This window comes from Pipistrellus hanaki (assembly GCF_964339955.1).
Source record: "Pipistrellus hanaki genome assembly, chromosome: X".
Taxonomy (NCBI): Eukaryota; Metazoa; Chordata; class Mammalia; order Chiroptera; family Vespertilionidae; genus Pipistrellus; species Pipistrellus hanaki.
This window is the reverse complement of record NC_140524.1, coordinates 91722081-91739785: the sequence shown is the minus strand read 5'-3', so window position 1 is coordinate 91739785 and position 17705 is coordinate 91722081. Positions and strand designations below refer to the sequence as shown.

General features: G+C 37.9%; 1 protein-coding gene and 1 pseudogene across 13 annotated transcripts in view; one reads left to right on the top strand and one right to left on the bottom strand.

Annotated features, from left to right (window-relative positions):
• Positions 1 to 17705, top strand: part of ZFX (zinc finger protein X-linked) — an 82405-nt gene that overhangs the window by 42815 nt on the left and 21885 nt on the right. For 10 of the 12 annotated variants that reach the window (XM_084869549.1, XM_084869548.1, XM_084869545.1 and 7 more), the window contains one exon: positions 15173 to 15261. In XM_084869549.1, the coding sequence (XP_084725675.1) occupies positions 15201 to 15261 (61 nt within the window). In that variant the 5' untranslated portion in view covers positions 15173 to 15200. Of the gene's footprint in view, positions 1 to 7494; positions 7741 to 15172; positions 15262 to 16783; positions 16840 to 17705 lie in introns of those variants that run through there. The other 2 variants (XM_084869552.1, XM_084869547.1) reach the window with 2 other exon arrangements.
• LOC311614888 (cleavage and polyadenylation specificity factor subunit 5-like) lies at positions 8060 to 14049 on the bottom strand (annotated as a pseudogene). The gene is made up of 2 exons: positions 13988 to 14049; positions 8060 to 8951 (listed from the first exon to the last, which is right to left on the bottom strand). The product of its transcript is annotated as a cleavage and polyadenylation specificity factor subunit 5-like (transcript).

The window sequence follows — 17705 nt, the reverse complement described above, 5'->3', positions numbered from 1 at the left end:
GTTATGGCTTCTAAACCCAGTGGGGGAATCCTGGCAGCCAGCCCTCAAGTTTCTGGGCTTCATGTCCGCTTCGTGGTTCCATTAGACGAGGAAAAGTTTCAGAGTTGAGAAAGAATGAAAGTAGTAAGTTCCTCAGCGTTTTCACTACTGGGATGATGATGAATATTCAGAAGTTAAGCCAGTTTGACTACCGTTTCAATGATCCATCTATTCGATAGCTGCTCCTTTTTTTTTTTTTTTTTTTTCTGTTCTAACTTCTCATTTCAGATGATAACCTTTTGCTCAGCTGTTATAATTTCTCTAGTAAACAAAAAGGAAGGGGTTGCTAACTTTTTATTTACCAGGTGAAAAACACAGGACTGGCGCCGGCGATTGCTTTACTAAAGCGAGAAATGCCTCTGTAAGCATTCCCGTGGTGGTTTTGAAAAGAAGTCAGTGTGGAGAAGTAGGTTAGGAGAGCCGGTTACTAAAAAGGCGAGAGGAACCAAGTTTGCTAAGCGAAGCCTTCTCGTGTTGTGATTAACCTTCCATGCTTATAGATGCCCCTGCGGGAGACGTGCGCCCTAGAATTTTATGATATAAAACATAAATACCCGCTAGAAACTTGTCGTTTTTCCGTTCCTAGACTGTGGCAGGTCAGAGTATTGATACTCCGTGTGAGAGGACGGGAGGCTGGCAATTCTCGTGGTTGTCATAAAGGGCTCTGGTTTCCAGCCCATTAAGAAACGAACGATGTGCCGGAGGCCCGCGGGTTGCTAAGGGGCTGGGTTGCTCGGTGGTCAGAGTAAACGCACACTTGGAAGAACCAGTTGCTTTCTCGCCAGCTGGGAAAGAGAGAAAATTGTTGCACGCACGGCAGCAGTAGATGTTTCACTAGCGCAAGAGTGGACGTTCCAGATAAAGATTGTTCAACTCAAGTTGTATAACGAAGAAGGCAGAGAAGTGCATAGCTTAGAAAGATTTCTATCGCAAACTGTCACGTATGAAATGCTTTTGGCGTGAAATAGACTTTGATCTGGAAAACTGACTGGTGGAAAACCTTATTACCCTACCCTATTGGATACCCGAGGTGTTGATTTTTAAGTTATGTAGATGTTTCAAATAGGTGCAAGTTTCCTTTTTTAAAAAAAAAAAATGCTCACAGTACGTGAAAACAGTTTTTTTCCACATGACTTTTTGTAAATACTTTCTCTCTAACCCCATCTGTGTTTGTATTGTCAGCGACGAGACCGTGTATTTATTTTGTGTGCGCGTCTTAGCAATCCCAGAGTTTTTTTCCTCTTAAATTCCTCAACCCGCCCTGGAAACCCCTCCGCATTAGCAGAGATTGCCTAATCTTTTCCTTAAATCTGGATAGATGCTCATCTAATCTGAGCATTGGCTTCACTTCCTTCCATATCACGCTCTTGTCGAGTCTCTAAGGCTTTCCTCCCTCCTGCTCGCTCCCCGCAGGAAGAATTGGCCTCCTTCAGGCCCAGCTGCTCGCGGAGCACCCCGCCCGTCCTCTGGGAGGACCTGTTAGTGAATCCGAATCCGCCGATTGCATCATCGCCTTCTCACTCCGCTGGCGCCTCTCCCTCCCCTTATAAACATTCCTAGCCTTCTCCTGGTGCAAGAAAACCTCACCTGTCTCTCTTCCTTCCACCAGTACTTCTCTTTTCGTCCCACTTATTCCTAAATTGGGTAACTGTTCCTCAGCATGTCGCTGGGTGTGTCACATAAAAGTATTCTGTGTTTCAGAAACTCTGTCTTATATCATGAAGTTTCCGTCGAGGTCAGTCTTCTGTCTTTTTTTCCCTCAATCTCCCCGGGTTTCAGTGTTTCATACCATGCCCACATTCTCTCTTAGTTTCTCCTCTATCATTTTCTGTTGCTTACTGACCATCGTCACCCAGGTGCCCGGCTGTCTCAACACAGCTGAAATAAGATTTATCTGGCACATAGTAAATTGATGTCCAATACTATATATTGGAAAAATAATCTTAAAAAAAAATCCAGAGCCCCTAAAACAATACCTACTCTGGTTTTCTTTCTCTTAATGGCATCATTATTTTTCCAGGCTCATTTTTCTCTGTCTCATACAGCAATGTGGACATCTTTAATTTATTAGCATTTAATCTTCACCCGAGGAGATGGTGTTTTTTTTAAAAAAATTGAGTTTAGAAAGCGAGCAAGGGAGAGGGATAGAGAGAAAGAAATATCGATGTGAGAAAGAAATATCAATCAGTTGCCTCCGTACTCACCCCAAGTGGGGATTGAACTTGCACCCTAGGTATGTGTCCTGACTGGGAATCGAACCCAAGACCCTTCTGTGCAAGGGGTGAGGCTCCAACCAACTGAGCCACACTGGCCAGGGCTAATTTATTATATTTTAACTGTGTTTATATGTTTGTCATCTTTTCTAAACTCTCAATGTAGAAATAGTTTTATTCTTGTCCCCAAGCAATACCTGGCACATGGTCATTATCTCTAAAAACAATTAATTGCTGGGTGCAGAGAGTTTTATATAGTTGAGTAGTTTTCAACTATTCAAGCATCTAGTCAGTGTGTCTTTTGACGAAGGGGTATACATACTAAGGTACACCACATAAGTTGAGTAACTCTTATCCAATCCCCACTGCTTAACTATTTGGGATTAATATAGCCAGTATGTTCTTATTCCTGTGAAATTAATTTTCTAAACAATGTTTTATAAAATCCAGGTATCTTACAACTATATTTACTCCAAGGGAGGTCCACTTTAAATTATGAAATATTTCAGAATTACAGGTGTCAATTTACAAATATTTTAGAGAAGCAAGTATCGCCTAGATTTAACAGATCTTAATATTTAATTATATATTTGATTCATAACAATTTTTGTTTGTGTAAAGAAAGAAAATCTCATAGACCCAGTTAAAGAGTGCCCTTCATTCCATTCCTGTCTTTTCTTTGCCAGAAGTAACCACTGTCCCAGTTTGTATGTACCAAAAACAAGTGTGTATTGCCTTGTGTGTTTTTACTTTACATAAACAGTATCATACTGCTTGTCATTTTCTTCACCTAGCATTGTGTTTTTGAATTTTAGCCATGTATGTGGATCTCGTTTAGTGATTCTCAGAGTGTGTTCCAGAAGTTCCCAGGGATCTCTTAAGATTCTGCCAGCTGCATTCTCCTGTACACTGCATGGGTGTTGTACAAAGCCTATGTTACACATGATGTCTTACATTGAACTCGAGCAGTTAAGGGGATCTAGCTGGCCTCTAGTAAGCTTGATTTTTAGAGGCTTGCAAAAATGTAAAATAATGCTATTCTTTTCACTATTATAATGCTATTTTTTAAAAATAGTAATGTGTTACTTATGTTGACATAAAGTGGGTTTATTATTTTTTATCAGTTTATAAATTATTTGTAAAATGCCTCAGATTTAGTTTCTAATGTAAACATAGATAGAACCCTTATAAGCAAAAACGTTTTGGAGGTCTCAGTTTTTAAGGCTGTGAAAGGGGTCTTGAGACCAAGATAGTTCATTCATTTTATTTGTATTTCAATGTATAAATATATTGTGATCATTTATTATGCAGGGATCATTTGGTTTGCAATTTCCTATAATTCCAAACAGTGCTACGGTGAACATCCTTATACTGTACAGGGTTCTTCACTCTTGGGATTATAGTAGTAGAATTGCTATATTCAGGAATCTGCATTTGTCACGTTTACTGGGAATTGTCAGATTATGTTCTGTTTGACACTCCCACCAGTTGTGTATGAACCTCTGTTTCTCCAGACCAATGCTAAAAGATTACACTACATATTGTTTTCCAATCTGTTGGGTGTTAAGAGTATCTCATAGCTGATTTCATTTTGCATTTCTTAAATTTCTAGTGAGGTTGAGCCCCCCCCCCCCCCCCCCGCCTGCCTATTTATTTACCATTTGAGTTTTCTATGACTTGCTTGTGCCTGTCCTTCTTGGTCCATTTTTCAGTTGGGTTGTTGTCTTTTTCTCATTGGCTTATGGAAAGTTTTATATTCTGAATACTAATAAGTGTAATTATACACATTGAAAATACCATTTCCTAGGCTGTGGCTTACCTTTTAGCTTTGTTTATGGAATATTTTGGGTTTTTTTGGTATAAGACTTGTTAATAAGAAGGTAGTCTTCCCCCCCACCCCCATTTATGGCTTATGTACCCCCCCTCACCCCCTTTAACCTCCAAGGTTATAATAGTGCTATGCTTTTTCATATTTAGGTCATTAATTCATCTGGAACTTTTTTTCTCTATTGTGTGATCTAATTTTTAAAAATTATTTTTATTTTTTGGTTAATCCTCACCTGAGGATATTTTTTTCCATTGATTTTTAGAGAGAGTAGTAGAAGGAAAAGAGAGAGAGAGAACATTGATGTGAGAGAGACACATAGATTGGTTGCCTCCCACACATAATCCAACTGGTCCAGGGAACGAACCTGCAACCCAGGTACATGCTCTTGACTGGGAATCGAACCCATGACCCTTTGGTGTGCAGGCCAACTCTAACCATTGAGCACACTGGCCAGGACTAATTTAAAATTTTAATTTTTTAAAATTTTTTTATAGGTTTTAGAGGGAGGGGGAGAGAGAGAGATGCATCAATCAGTTACCTCCTACATGCACCCTGACCTTATATTGAACCCACAACCTGTGTATGTGCTCTGATTGAGAATCAAACCTGTCACCTTTTGGTGTACAGGACGACACTCCAACCAACTGAGCCACACTGGCCAGGGCTAATTTTATCTTTTTAATATGGATTTGCCAAGTAGTTTAGCCTTTCTCCCCACTGATTTATAATGCAACTCCTGAGGTTTAGCGTATTCTCACAATATACATTTCTGTTTCTAGTTTCTCTCTTCTGGTTTCATTTGTTGACTAAACATACTATACCACTCTGATTGTTTTATAATTAAATCGTAATATATGTTCTTTTTCTTCAGGTAAAAGCTATTTTCCTTTGTTTATTCTTGGGTCAATTTGTCAGTTTCTATGAAAAACTGTTGGATTTTTAAATTTATTTTTAAATTTAACTTTGTATGTATTTTTTAATATATTTTATTGATTTTTTACAGAGAGGAAGGGAGAGGGATAGAGAGCTAGAAACATCACTCAGAGAGAATCATCAATCAGCTGCCTCTTGCACACCCCCTACCGGGGATGTGCCCGCAACCAATGTACATGCCCTTGACCGGAATCGAACCTGGGACCTTTCAGTCCGCAGACCGATGCTCTACCACTGAGCCAAACCGGTTTCGGCAACTGTTGGATTTTTAATGTATTTGCATCAAATTTATAGAATAAATATGTAGGTACAGATAGATACATGCTAAGTAGTGGAGCTGGGATTTGAATCTGGGTGTGCTCTATTTTTCAAAAAGGCTCAATTTTCATCAGATTTTTTTCTAGATACTGTGTAATTTTTGTTATGAATAGGTTTTGTTTTTTTTTAGGTTTTTTTTTTTTTTTTTTTTTTTAGTTATTTCTATTTAGTATCTAAGCTGATGTAAAGGGAACACTATGGACATATATATTGACATATAATCCCGCTGAACTCTCATGTTACCATACTTCATAGATTTTGAGATCCAGTTTCCTCCCTTACATTTTAATATCTCTGAAATCAAAGTAGATCTTGAATTGACTGTGTCCTGTAATCAGTGTTGCCCTGGTAGCAGTCATGATATAGTTATTGTTGCCTGCACATGCACAAACTTGATCAAGACTTCATTTTGTCATCATTTAAATGAGTATGTGCATTGTTCTGTACTAGTTATTTCAGGCCAAACAATACAACCAAAGGGAATGGCGAAGTGGGTGTCTTGACTGGAAAGAAAATCCCAAAGATAATAATGGAGCATTTTAAGAAATGCTGCCTCACTAGCACTCTTGGCAGAGGGCAATATTATTAGGAAAGTTTGAATAGTTTTGAGTAGAAAAGTAAATCATAGGATGCTGAATGTGAAGTTTTAGGAGTACCCTACCAATTTCTTTTGCTTCTATTTTTCTTTTTTTTATATGCACAAAATACAAAAATATGTCTGAGTCAAAAGAATTTTCTCTAAGTCTAAAAATGAAAATTCTAGATAATAAAGTACGATATTCCTTTAATTGGCAGTGTTTTTTTCTTAGCTGTATATAAAAGAAGGATGCAACTTAAAATTGGTGGTATATTTAGAATCAATGAAATGTGGGAGCAATAACACTATAATTCTGTATTTTCTAGGTAGTTGTGTGTGAATGAGGGGTTTTATTTTCCATTCATTTTGTCTCCTGTTTCTTTTTTGTTTGTTTTGTTAATCCTTACCCGAGGATATTTTTTCCATTGATTTTTTTTTTAGAGAGAATGGAAGGTAAGGAGAGGTGTAGAGAGAGAGAATAGAAAGAAACATTGTGAGAGAGACACATGGATTGGTTGCCTCTGGCATGCATCTCAACCTGGGTGGGGATCTAACCTGCAACCCAGGTATGTGCCCTTGCCTGGGAATGAACCCACAACTCTTGGGTGTGCGCGCCGATGCTCTAACCATTTAATCACACTGGCCAAGGCTCTTTTAAAAAAAATAATAATTGCATTGACTACTGTCTCTAGAACAGTGTTAAATAAAAGCATCGATAACAGGCATTCTTGTCTAGATACTTGAATGGAGTGCTTCTAATATTTTATCATTAAGCATGATATTGTAGTGGGGTTTTTTTTTTTGGATGGGGTAGATGTTATTTATTACATTCTCTTCTGCTTATTTTAAGAGTTTTCATTGTGAACAGAAGTTGATTTTTCTAATGTGTTTGCTGGATATATTGGTTTGATGGATTGCATAGATTTTTCTTTAAATTAAAAAAATTTAATTACAGTTGACATTCAATATTGTATTAGTTTCAGTTTGCTATCTTGAAAGGAGGATGTAGATTTTCTATTTTAAATTATCTTTGGATTTCCTGGATTATTGCTATGTACTTTTCCTTTTTCATGTAGGCTTTGTATTATTTTGATAACAAATAAGGTTATGCTAATTTCATATGATGAGTTTGGCAGTATTTTTTTCTTTTTTAAATAAGTTTTAATACTCTGTTCTTGAAAGTTAGAATTCATCTGTGAAACTGCTGGTGTCTTTTCTGTGAATTGATTTGATTTTAGTTTCTTTCGTGGTGGTAAGTCTTTTTATCTTTTTTTAAAAATTGATTTGAGAGAGAGAGAAACAAGAAATTTGTTGTTTCACTTATTTATGCATTTATTGGTTGATTCTTGCATGTACCTTGACTGGATGTTGAACTCGCAACCTTAGCATATCAGGATGGTGATGTCCAACGAACTGAGCTACCAGTCCAGAACTTGACTTTTCAGGAAAATGTAACTTTTCAATTATATTGGTATAAGATACAGGTTTCTCTGACTTTAAAATATCTAATTTGATTAATTTGTCCCTCTTTTTTTCAGCACTGCCAGTAACTTGCCTATGTTATTAAGATTTTCAAATAGTTCGTTTCTTTTAAAAATATATTTTTGTTGATTTAAGAGAGAGGAAGGGAGAGAGAGAGAAATATCAATGATGAGAGAGACTTATTGATCAGCTGCCTTCAGCATTACCCTCACCCCCATTGGGGATCGAGCCTGCAACCCAGGCATGTGTCCTGATGAGAATCGAACCCTGACTTCCTGGTTCGTGGGTTGACAGCCACACCGGCCGGGCTTAAATAGTTCTTATTGACCCTTTGTGTTTCTGCTCATTTGGTAAGATTTCTTTCCTTCTACTTTGTTTGCATTTATTCTAACATTTAAAAAATTTAAGTTGAAGGTTTGGCTCATTAGTATTTAATTTGTACTCATAAATATGTGCCTTTAAAACTATAAATTTTCCTTGAACTATTAACTGGTTGTGATGATTTTGATATGAATTGGTTTTTATTATTTAGTCTTAAATATATTGTGATTTTCATGATTTTCCTATTGCCCATTGAATTATTTAGAACTTTGTTTTAAAATTTATGAGATTTTTTCTTTTGGTCTCTGACATTTATTTCTAGTTTTGTTGCATTATAGTTGGGGAACATTGACATGCAAAAATCAATTGTATTTCTCTATATTAACAACAATTCAAAAATCAAGTTTATTTTTATTTTTTAGAAGTCTTTAATGTTCAAAATGTATGAGTAGAAACAGAAGCAAATTAAACATTTTTATTTGTTTATACCACGATCTAGTTCTCCATATCGACTTTACTATTCAAACAAAAGAAAGCAAGTGGCAATTTAGGGGTTGGGAAAGATACAACAAAGAAAACTTTCCTGCCATGTTTATTTTATACTGTGCTCACAGAAGGGGCTTCTTTTACTGATCCACTGTGCAGGAATTCATTAGTATATAAAACGGAATCTGCTCCAAAGCTGAGGAGACTAGAAATGATGGGCCCATATCCTGGTGCATTGTCCATACAATTCGAACAATGCTCCATCTACCCACTTATAATTTTTAGGGACTGCTAACAAGGTTTTCTCTGGAAGTTGAACCAAAAACAACTTAAGTCCCTTTGACTTTGTAATATGCGCTGGAATATGCGGACTCTGAGGACATTCAAAATTTGGTCTCTACCAGTTACCAAAACAGTCAGTCATCAATGGCCCAGTCTGGCAGGACTCCATCTTGGCGACCTAGTATCTGTCATTAAGCGTTTTAGTCCTTCAACTTCATCTTCTCCTGGGTTAAGTTCACCATCAGGTAATTTGAAGAAACGTGTTCCCAGTTGTAGCAGTAAAAACATGGGGTAGCCAGTCCTCATTCCAATTTTATCAGATATCACCCTCATGTGTTGAAATCTGGCTGCAACAGAGCTGTCTTCAGAGAGGTGCTGTTTTATTGCAGTAGTGTAATTGATAAGAGGATACAGGTTGATGGTGTGCTCCAAGGTGAGGGGCTTGGTCTCCTGGATGTGCTTGGTCAAAACCCTGACAGAATTTTATTAACCAGTCACCCCAATAAATTCAATTTAAAAAACAACAACACAGGATTTTTTTTTTTTTTTTTTTGTAGACCAGTTCTCAAATTTATATGGAATTAATGCCGCTGATATTCAGTGGAGCATGCCCATTATTGGTCATGTAAGAAGCCGGTGTACTGTAAACCATTCCCTTGCATTGTCCAGCCTGTTATTTAAAAAAAAAAAAAAAAAAAAAAAAAAAAAAAAAAAAAAAAATTGCCGAAACCGGTTTGGCTCAATGGATAGAGCGTCTGCCTGCAGACTGAAAGGTCCCAGGTTCGATTCCGGTTAAGGGCACGTACCTTGGTTGTGGGCACATCCCCAGTGGGGGGTGTGCAAGAGGCAGCTGGCCAATGTTTCTCTCTCATCAATGTTTCTAACTCTCTATCCCTCTCAATTCCGCTCTGTGTAAAATCAATAAAATATATTTTAAAAAAAAAAAAATGGTTAAAGGATTGCCCTGGCCGGTGTGGCTCAATGGTAGATCATGGGTCCACTCACTGAGGCGTCGTGGGTTCGATTCTTGGTCAGGGGCACAGACCTGGGTTGCAGGTTTGATCCCTGACCCCAGTGGAGGGCTATGTGGGAGGCAACCAATTGATATGTCTCCCTTCCCTCTTCCACTCTCTAAAAATATCCTTGGGTAAGGATTAACAACAAAAACATAAAATATTAAGGATTTATTAAGTTACTAGAGGCCTGGTGCATGAAATTTGTGCACGTGTGTGTGTGTGTGTGTGTGTGTGTGTGTGTGTGTGTGTGTCCCTCAGCCCAGCCTGCACCCTCCCATCTGGGACCCCTCGAGGGCAGTTGGACATTCTCTCATGGTCCAGAATGCTGGCTCCCAACCGCTAGACTGCCTGCCTGCCTGATTGCCCCAACCACTTCTACCTGCCAGCCTGATCACCCCCTAACCACTCCCCTGTCAGCCTGATTGATGCCTGTTTGCTTCCCTGCTGGCCCGATTGCGCCTAATTGCCCTCCCCTGCAGGCCTGGTCCCCCCTAACTGCCCTCCCCCTACCGGCCATCTTGTGTCCACATGGGAACAGCCATCTTCTGTGTTGGAATGATGGTTAATTTGCATATTACCTTTTTATTAGATAGGATAGGTACAAAACATACTGCTTACCTGCATTAGCAAAAGATAAATGTATAAGCACTCCATAATTCTGCAGTTTTCAATTTAAAATTTTTATAGTTGTTGAAAAGCTTGAAATTACATTCTTGCCAGTATTTATGATGTACAGAAAACATTGTTAGTGTCAGCACTGAGTTTATAGAACCTTACAGACCCAAAGTAATATATTTAGGAAAAACAATGATAGGAAGCATGTGTTCATGTAGGTGAGGGAAAGGATTAGGGATCAGTATTAGTCAAATTAACTATGTTGGTAATCTGGCAAGAGAGTAATTTAAATAAGTTTTGTAGTTTAAGGATATTTAAAAGTTTAAAAACTGAAAATGCTGCATTACATGAATTTTATAAGCAGTGCTAGGAAACTAAAGAAAGCACTTATTAGCCCGAATAAAATAACTTAAAAGCAAGAATGCTTTAATTTTTAAAAATCCCCACCCATAATTCTGCATTATCAGAAAGGTTTTTTTTAATACGAGGAGACACATTGCTCATTACTGAGTTCAGATACTGACCTTTCTTCATCATGTACTGCATTTGCCAGAAATTACCCTTTTAAGAAGTTTTCCTCTGACAGTTTTATTTAGTTTATATCCGGTACAATGTAGTCTAAATTAATCTCCACTTCATATTACGTCAAAACACTCTTCATCCTTTGATCACACCAAGTGCTTCAAACACTCCATCACACCTTGAACTAAAGGCGCATATTTCATTAGAGAAAAAATATAAATAGGATCTCTGTCCATAATCTCAACAGAAGTTACTAAACTATTTTTTTAAATTTCACTACAAAATCAAAGTGTGATCCAAAGAGTTGAGTTATATATTATGATATACAGAATGTTATATAATGAACATGGATTGGTAAATTATTGAGTGCATTAATTAGCAACATTTCATTAAGGAGGCTATACTGCTTTCGTTAAGAAAAACTAGTTAGAAAGTGTATGCAGTTCCTAATATCAAGCTCTAATCTTAAGCAAAGACATTGAAAGGTTTAGTGTTCATAGAATATTAATACAACTAAATTCAGAGGGTGTTTTGGCAACTTTTAATCTGAGCACGAATAGGGGCTTTGGAAAAATAAGGCTTTAAGAAGGCTTGTCATTTTAGGACCAAATTTTAATGTGTTCACCCAAATTGTTAGATTTTTTTTTCTACTTGTTTGTCTTTAGATTCAACTGGTCTCTGACCTCGGATCCTGCAGCAAAGTCAGGAGCACCTTTTTTTTTTTTTTTTTTAAATTACAATCCTTAAAATCTTCTGAGTGGACGCCATTCTAAGAACATTGGTTTCATTCTGATTATCAGAGGAATTATTTCTAACCCCACTGGGGTTTCAAAGTTAAGTATAGTCATCTCTGCTTGGAAATACAGAACATGTTTTTTTTCTGATCTGAGTGTTTATACTGACAAAATAGAAGGGAAAAAAAAACGGGTCAAAACTATTCGTTGAATACTTACTGATCACCTAAGTCAAAATAAGGAAAGGACTCTGGCCGGTGTGGCTCAGTTGGCTGAGTATCCTCCCATGCCCCATAGGTCACCACAGTGGTGCCTCACACAACGAACTTAATTCGTTCCAGGAGCAAGCTTGTTATGCGGAAAGTTCGTTATGTGAAACACGTTTTCCCATAACAATACATGTTAAAAAAATAATTCGTTCTGTAGCATAAAATATGCTAAGATGACATAAAAAAAATATGCTAAGATGACATATTTTTATTTAGATACATCTAAAAACATAATTTTTTTTAAAAAAAAAAACACATTTTTTTAATTTTAAGACAGACTGAGTAGAGTCTACCGAATCTTGCACATCTTCATCCATTTTCTGCTTTTTGGCCGATGGTTTCATGAAAAACCTGTCCAAAGTTCGCTGTGCGAGGCGTTCGTTATGCGAGGCACCACTGCATTTAGATTCCTGGTGAGGGCACATGCTCAGGTTTTGGGCTGGATCCCCAGTAGGGGGCTTGCAGGAGGCAGCCAATCGGTGTTTCCTCGCCCCCCCCACCCCTTCTCTCTCTAAAATCAATAAAAATATATTGAAAAAATAAGGTGAGGAGACACCCTCTATTTGGGCTATAATATCTGTTAGGAAATGGGTATGATGTTCAGTGATGGGAATATAGCAAATAGGTGTATCACGGTGCTTGGGTGAATTTTTTAGCGCCCAGTGAATATCGGGAACTGCTGGAGCTTGCTGAGGCCGGGATCAAAGCAGTGCTTTGAAGGATTAGTCTGCCTCAGTACTTGGCACCAGCCCTTACTTGTAGTAAGGTTCCTAGTCATTTGTTGTGGGAGTGGCAGAAAATGAAAGGCCAGTTGAGAGGTTATTTTTGTCCCCTGGGACAAGGAAATATGAAGCTGAGAGTAAACGGTGACAGTGGGAATAAAGGAAGGCGGGGAGGGAGATAGAATCCTGAGAAGTTGAGGATAAGGAATGGATAAGGTCTGACAACCTGACTGAATATAAGCCCAGAAGAAAGAAAAGACCATAGTGGTCACGTGAGGAGAAGCGGGGCTTTATCCCGCTGAAAATACTCAGCGGGCAGTCTGGTGGAAGTGCCAGGTGCTAGCCTGAGCATGTGTGTTAGGGGAATCACCTTTGTGTAAATGGTAGTTGAAACCGTGGAATGAAGAGGAAGCAGAAAACAAAAGGGCTGAGTGCACCACCGTGGGCAGGGCTATGGTAATGGTGAGGGGAGGCAGAGTAAATAGGAGCCAGGAAGGTGGGAAGAGAATTAGAACTCAGTTTAAAGAAACTGAGGCAGGAGAGAATTTCAGAATTGAGGGGGATTAATTATCTGACCAATCCCAATAGAGAAAAGCTAAGGAGGATTGTGCAGGTTGAGAATTCTTAAAGCTGATGGGATTGGGTTTATGAAGGGGGATTGGGGAGAGGGGCATTTAATACATTAATGAATTGCATTTATTGCCTTCTTAATTGGCTTAATTTCATTTTAGTAGTCTATCATTATACTTAGAAGCTTAATTCACGTTTATCATTTTGTAATTACATTTTTTAAAGGTGAAAAAGAATTATGGCCAGAGGTGATTTTGGTGGGGAGAGAGTAGTGACAACTTAGCATATACTCTTTCTTTCCATTTTTCATAGTTGAAAATGTTTTTTTTTATTGGTCCTTTTAATTTGAAGCAGTTTGAATAAATAACATGAAACATGCTCTTTCTTTTTTTAAAAAAATATATTTTATTGATTTTGTAGAGAGAGGAAGGGAGAGAGACATCGATGAGAGAGAGTCATCGATCAGTTGCCTCTTGCACACCCCGTACTGGGGATATGCCCGCAACCAAGGTACATGCCCTTGACCGGAATCGAACCCGGGTCTCTTCAGTCCCCAAGCCGACGCTCTATCCATTGAGCTAAACCGGTCTCGGCTAAACATTTTTTTTTTAAACAGGAATGACATCACCCAGCTGATGCATTATAAAAATGACTCCTGTCATTTGAAAATTTAATAAGTGTGCAGAGCTTATGTTATCAACAACAAATGATAAAGGTAACAGAAAGATGTGTCTAATAGTACCATTTAGGTTGGATTAGAAAGTGAAAAATGTAGAGATAAGGAAACCAATGAAAGGAAAGAGGTTTATGCAGTACTTACAATATGAGTAAACCACAATCTTTGATGTCTGCCCTTTTGAAACAGTCATTAGTATTAAGTAGTTTATTATTTTATGGATTAAGTTCTTTTTGTTGTAAGTTGAGGCTTAAATAGAAAAGGAGCATTGAGATCATTGGGATGTCTTGCCCAGACTCAAGGCAGACAAGGTTCTGTAGCTAGCTGGACCTCAGAAAGTTCTAGAGCCAGGAGCTAAAAAAAATACTGGTAAGCCTCCCTTACCTGTTCCCTCTACTCTGTTTCTGAGGGCATTCACTGGATTCTTTTTCATTTGTAAACTTCATCTCACTAGTCTAAGCCGAAGTTGGAAAAGGTCCTTTCTCAGCTCCTATATAATAGCTACCAGGAAAGAGACCAAGTGACCCTTGCTCATGGTTTTAGTTCTCAGGGACAGGACTTTGATTTTATTGTGCTCAAAGATGAACTTATTTTTATCATTTTATAGCCAGTGCCAATCAACTACATGGCCAGGAGAATAGAAGTACACTGTGGGAATTTACTTCTCTAGATCAGAAGGTTAGTTAAGAGATGTCATTGTAAGTTAGGCAGAAATCCCAAATGGCGTTTACTATAATCATGCACTTGGAGTTTTTATTGATCTTTTATGTTTTGGTTGAAAGCAGACTACATTAAATTTAGATAAGTAATATGAAAATTGTGCAGACATTTCCCCCAGTAAGGAACAGTGTGTGTTTAAGTTGAACCTTAATGAAACTAGTTACCCTTGTGGAAGTGTGGGGTGTATGGACTGAGAGGAGACAAGTGCTGGGGTGCTGGAAATGTTCTGTATCTTGATCTGGGTAGGATAGTGATTAACAGGTTTAAAAGCATGTGTCAAAATTAATCAAAATGTGTGCACTTGATGTATGCTAGCAGTATCTCAAGCAAAAAGTCTAGGCAAAGTTGACTTGTTTGATTTCTCTTCCTTTCCTTGTCTTATAGATGCCAATTATCATTGGAAATCAATTAAGTTACCTTTTATTTTAGATAGATGTGTGTTTTGTTTTATTTTTTTAAATCCTTCCCTAGGAGAGAGTGGACAGGAGGAGATGTGAGGGGACGGGGGGAGAGGGGGAATGGGGGAAATAGGGGACACACACACAGGAAACATTGATGTGAGAGACTCATTGGTTGGTTGCCTCCTATGTGCCCCTGACCAGGAGCTAGGGATTGAACCTTCAACTCAGATATGTTCCTTTGATCAGGAATCAAACCCACAACCCTTTGGTCCAAGGGCCAACACTCGTAACCGCTGTGCAAAACCGTCCGGGGCTAAGTAGATAAGTTTTTGATAGATGTTCATCTGTGATATACTTTTGAGTGTTTTGGAAATATAAATATCATGGAGCATTTTAAATACATGATACAATAAAAGTAATACTTGGCTTACTTTCTTCCCTAATTTAGGAGCTGTGACTGATGAAAATTAAAGGCCATGGATGAAGATGGACTTGAATTACAACCACAAGGGCCAAACTCATTTTTTGCTACAACAGGTATAACTACTTGGGTTGCTCAATTTTCCAGCTACCAGATTTGGAGTTGGTTATCGAGTGGACAAATTGCTAGACTCTCATATTGATATTCACACTTAGGTATCTTGTGTCAAGTCTACAAATATTAAAGTGAGCACATTATTCTCCTCCTTAAAAATTTGGCTCCCTGTGCTCGCCTCGGCAGCACATATACTAAAATTGGAATGATACAGAGAAGGAAAAAAAAAAAATTTGGCTCCCTTACAACCAACTCTTATATTTTTGTCAGTGACAGCAGTAGTATCAAAACCTCAGTTACTCTCATCTTGCCCAGTTAGAGCACTAAGTCCTGTTGGTTCTCTCTTTGAAAATGTTGCTAATATTTACTTCCCACCACATAGACAGGCTTTATCATTTCATTCCTAGTCTGTAATAACTTGGAAGTTATGCTTTTAAAGAGAGAGGGAGGGAGAGTGAGACATGGATGCCTCTCACATATGGCCCAACCAGGGAGCAAACCTGCAACTCAGGCATGTGCCTTTGACTGGGAATCGAACCTGGGACCCTTTGACACTCTTAACTACTAAGCAACACAGACCAGGTTGAACTGGCAACCTTCTGGTGCACAGGATGACGCTCAACCAACTGAGCCACATACTGGGTAGGGGCTTAGTCTCTTTTATATAGTTCCCCAGCCAGAGTACTCATCATAAAATAACACATGGATCATGTAATTTCTTTGTTTTCCATTACCCAGCAGTTAAATTATAAACCTCAGGCCCTCCACATTCTTACCCCATCCTACTTTTACAACCCTATCTTTCACAGGTTGAGAAGAGGAGCCTTTTGCTTCAGGGAGTCAGTCTTAACCCACTCTCCAAACTATACAAGTAAAATTAAATTCATGACGTTTTAAAAATAGGAAAAAAAATTATTCATAATTTTAGGTTATCCATCATTCTAATTATATGACATCGTAAAGTGATTACACTAGGTTTTATGACATAAGGTGGTTTTATATCACACTAGCTAGCTACCCTTATAAATAAAATATTAATGAGTTTTCCATTGGACTTAAAATGATCATATTGCAGAATATTAAAGAAGTAGAAATTAACTATATCAGGAAATTCAATATTAATGGTTTTTAATTTTAACTTCTTTAATCTCCAAATCCAGTGTGTGTATGTGTTGGAGGGGTATGTTTATTTTTCTTAACAATTTGGAATAGTCTTTGACTAAAGTTTGGTCATTTTAATTTGATAGTAATAAATGCAGTTATAATTCTTCTTTTATTAGAACATGTATAATTAACGTGCTTGAAAGAGAAAGAAGCTCTTTGAGGAAAAACGTACGGTATTTGCTAGCTTAATCTTGTCATGAGCAATCCTGGATCATGGGCTAAGCGGTAGATTGAAGGGCTCCTTCACTTTAGCCCTGGTTCTTAACACTTATGGTGTTTGTTTATCTTTGAGCAAGTCACTTAATCTGCCAGGGCCTCCATTTTCATTTGTCCTAATAATAATGAAACCTCTCCTTACAGTTTTTCAGAATACTTCCCATACTTTTCCCATTTGATCATCACAACAGTCCTGTGAGGTATGCATGGCAGATACTACTATCCTCATTTTACTGATGAGGAAACCGAAACTCAGAGGTTAAATGACTTGCCCAAGGTCACAAAACTAATAAGTGTCCATACCCTGTTCTCTGGTTTAGATTTTTTAACTATTGCTCTTGCCACTAAATGCTCTCATCTTTATATTTGCAAAATGGAGGTTATAGTGATCTATTGCTTGATGTTCATATTAGAATATTGAAAACAAAGGAGTATAAAAGCACTTAGTAGAAGTTCTATAGAAAATAAAGCAAGCATTTTTTATTACTTATAGATGTAATTAAAATAGCTATTAATTGGCTTCAAGATTTCCTACGTTTTTAAAGGTTCTTTGGCCTTTGTTGATCATTTGTGTTTGTTAAACAAAACCATGCGTCTCTCTGAGGGCCTGGCCAGCGATACACAGTCATTGAGTTAGGCAGCTGCTTGGATTCAGCCTGATCTGAGTCACATCCAGAATCACTAATTAAATTAATTGCTTTTTAACTAAGATTTTTATGAAACCTCATTTGCTTTTCTCTGGACCAGGAGCCAAGATACCAGATTTGTTTTATTTTATGTTATGTGTTTTGACAAGGATATCTGATTTGGAGTCCCATTTGTGGCATTTATTCAAAGTAATATTTACTGAGCACCATAATCTGTACAAACGGTGTGATCTTGGTGAAGTCATTTAATCTCACTGGGCTTTAATTGATTCATCCCTATACCTTTATTCTTAACTGCAGAGTGGACTAGAGTAGTGTTTCTTATACTCTGAGGAACTGCCTGGGGCATTAGGGTATGGGGCGATGCAAGGAGGCTGGATGGAGGCAGAGTACCCTGGTAAGATTGGAGCAGGCCCCGC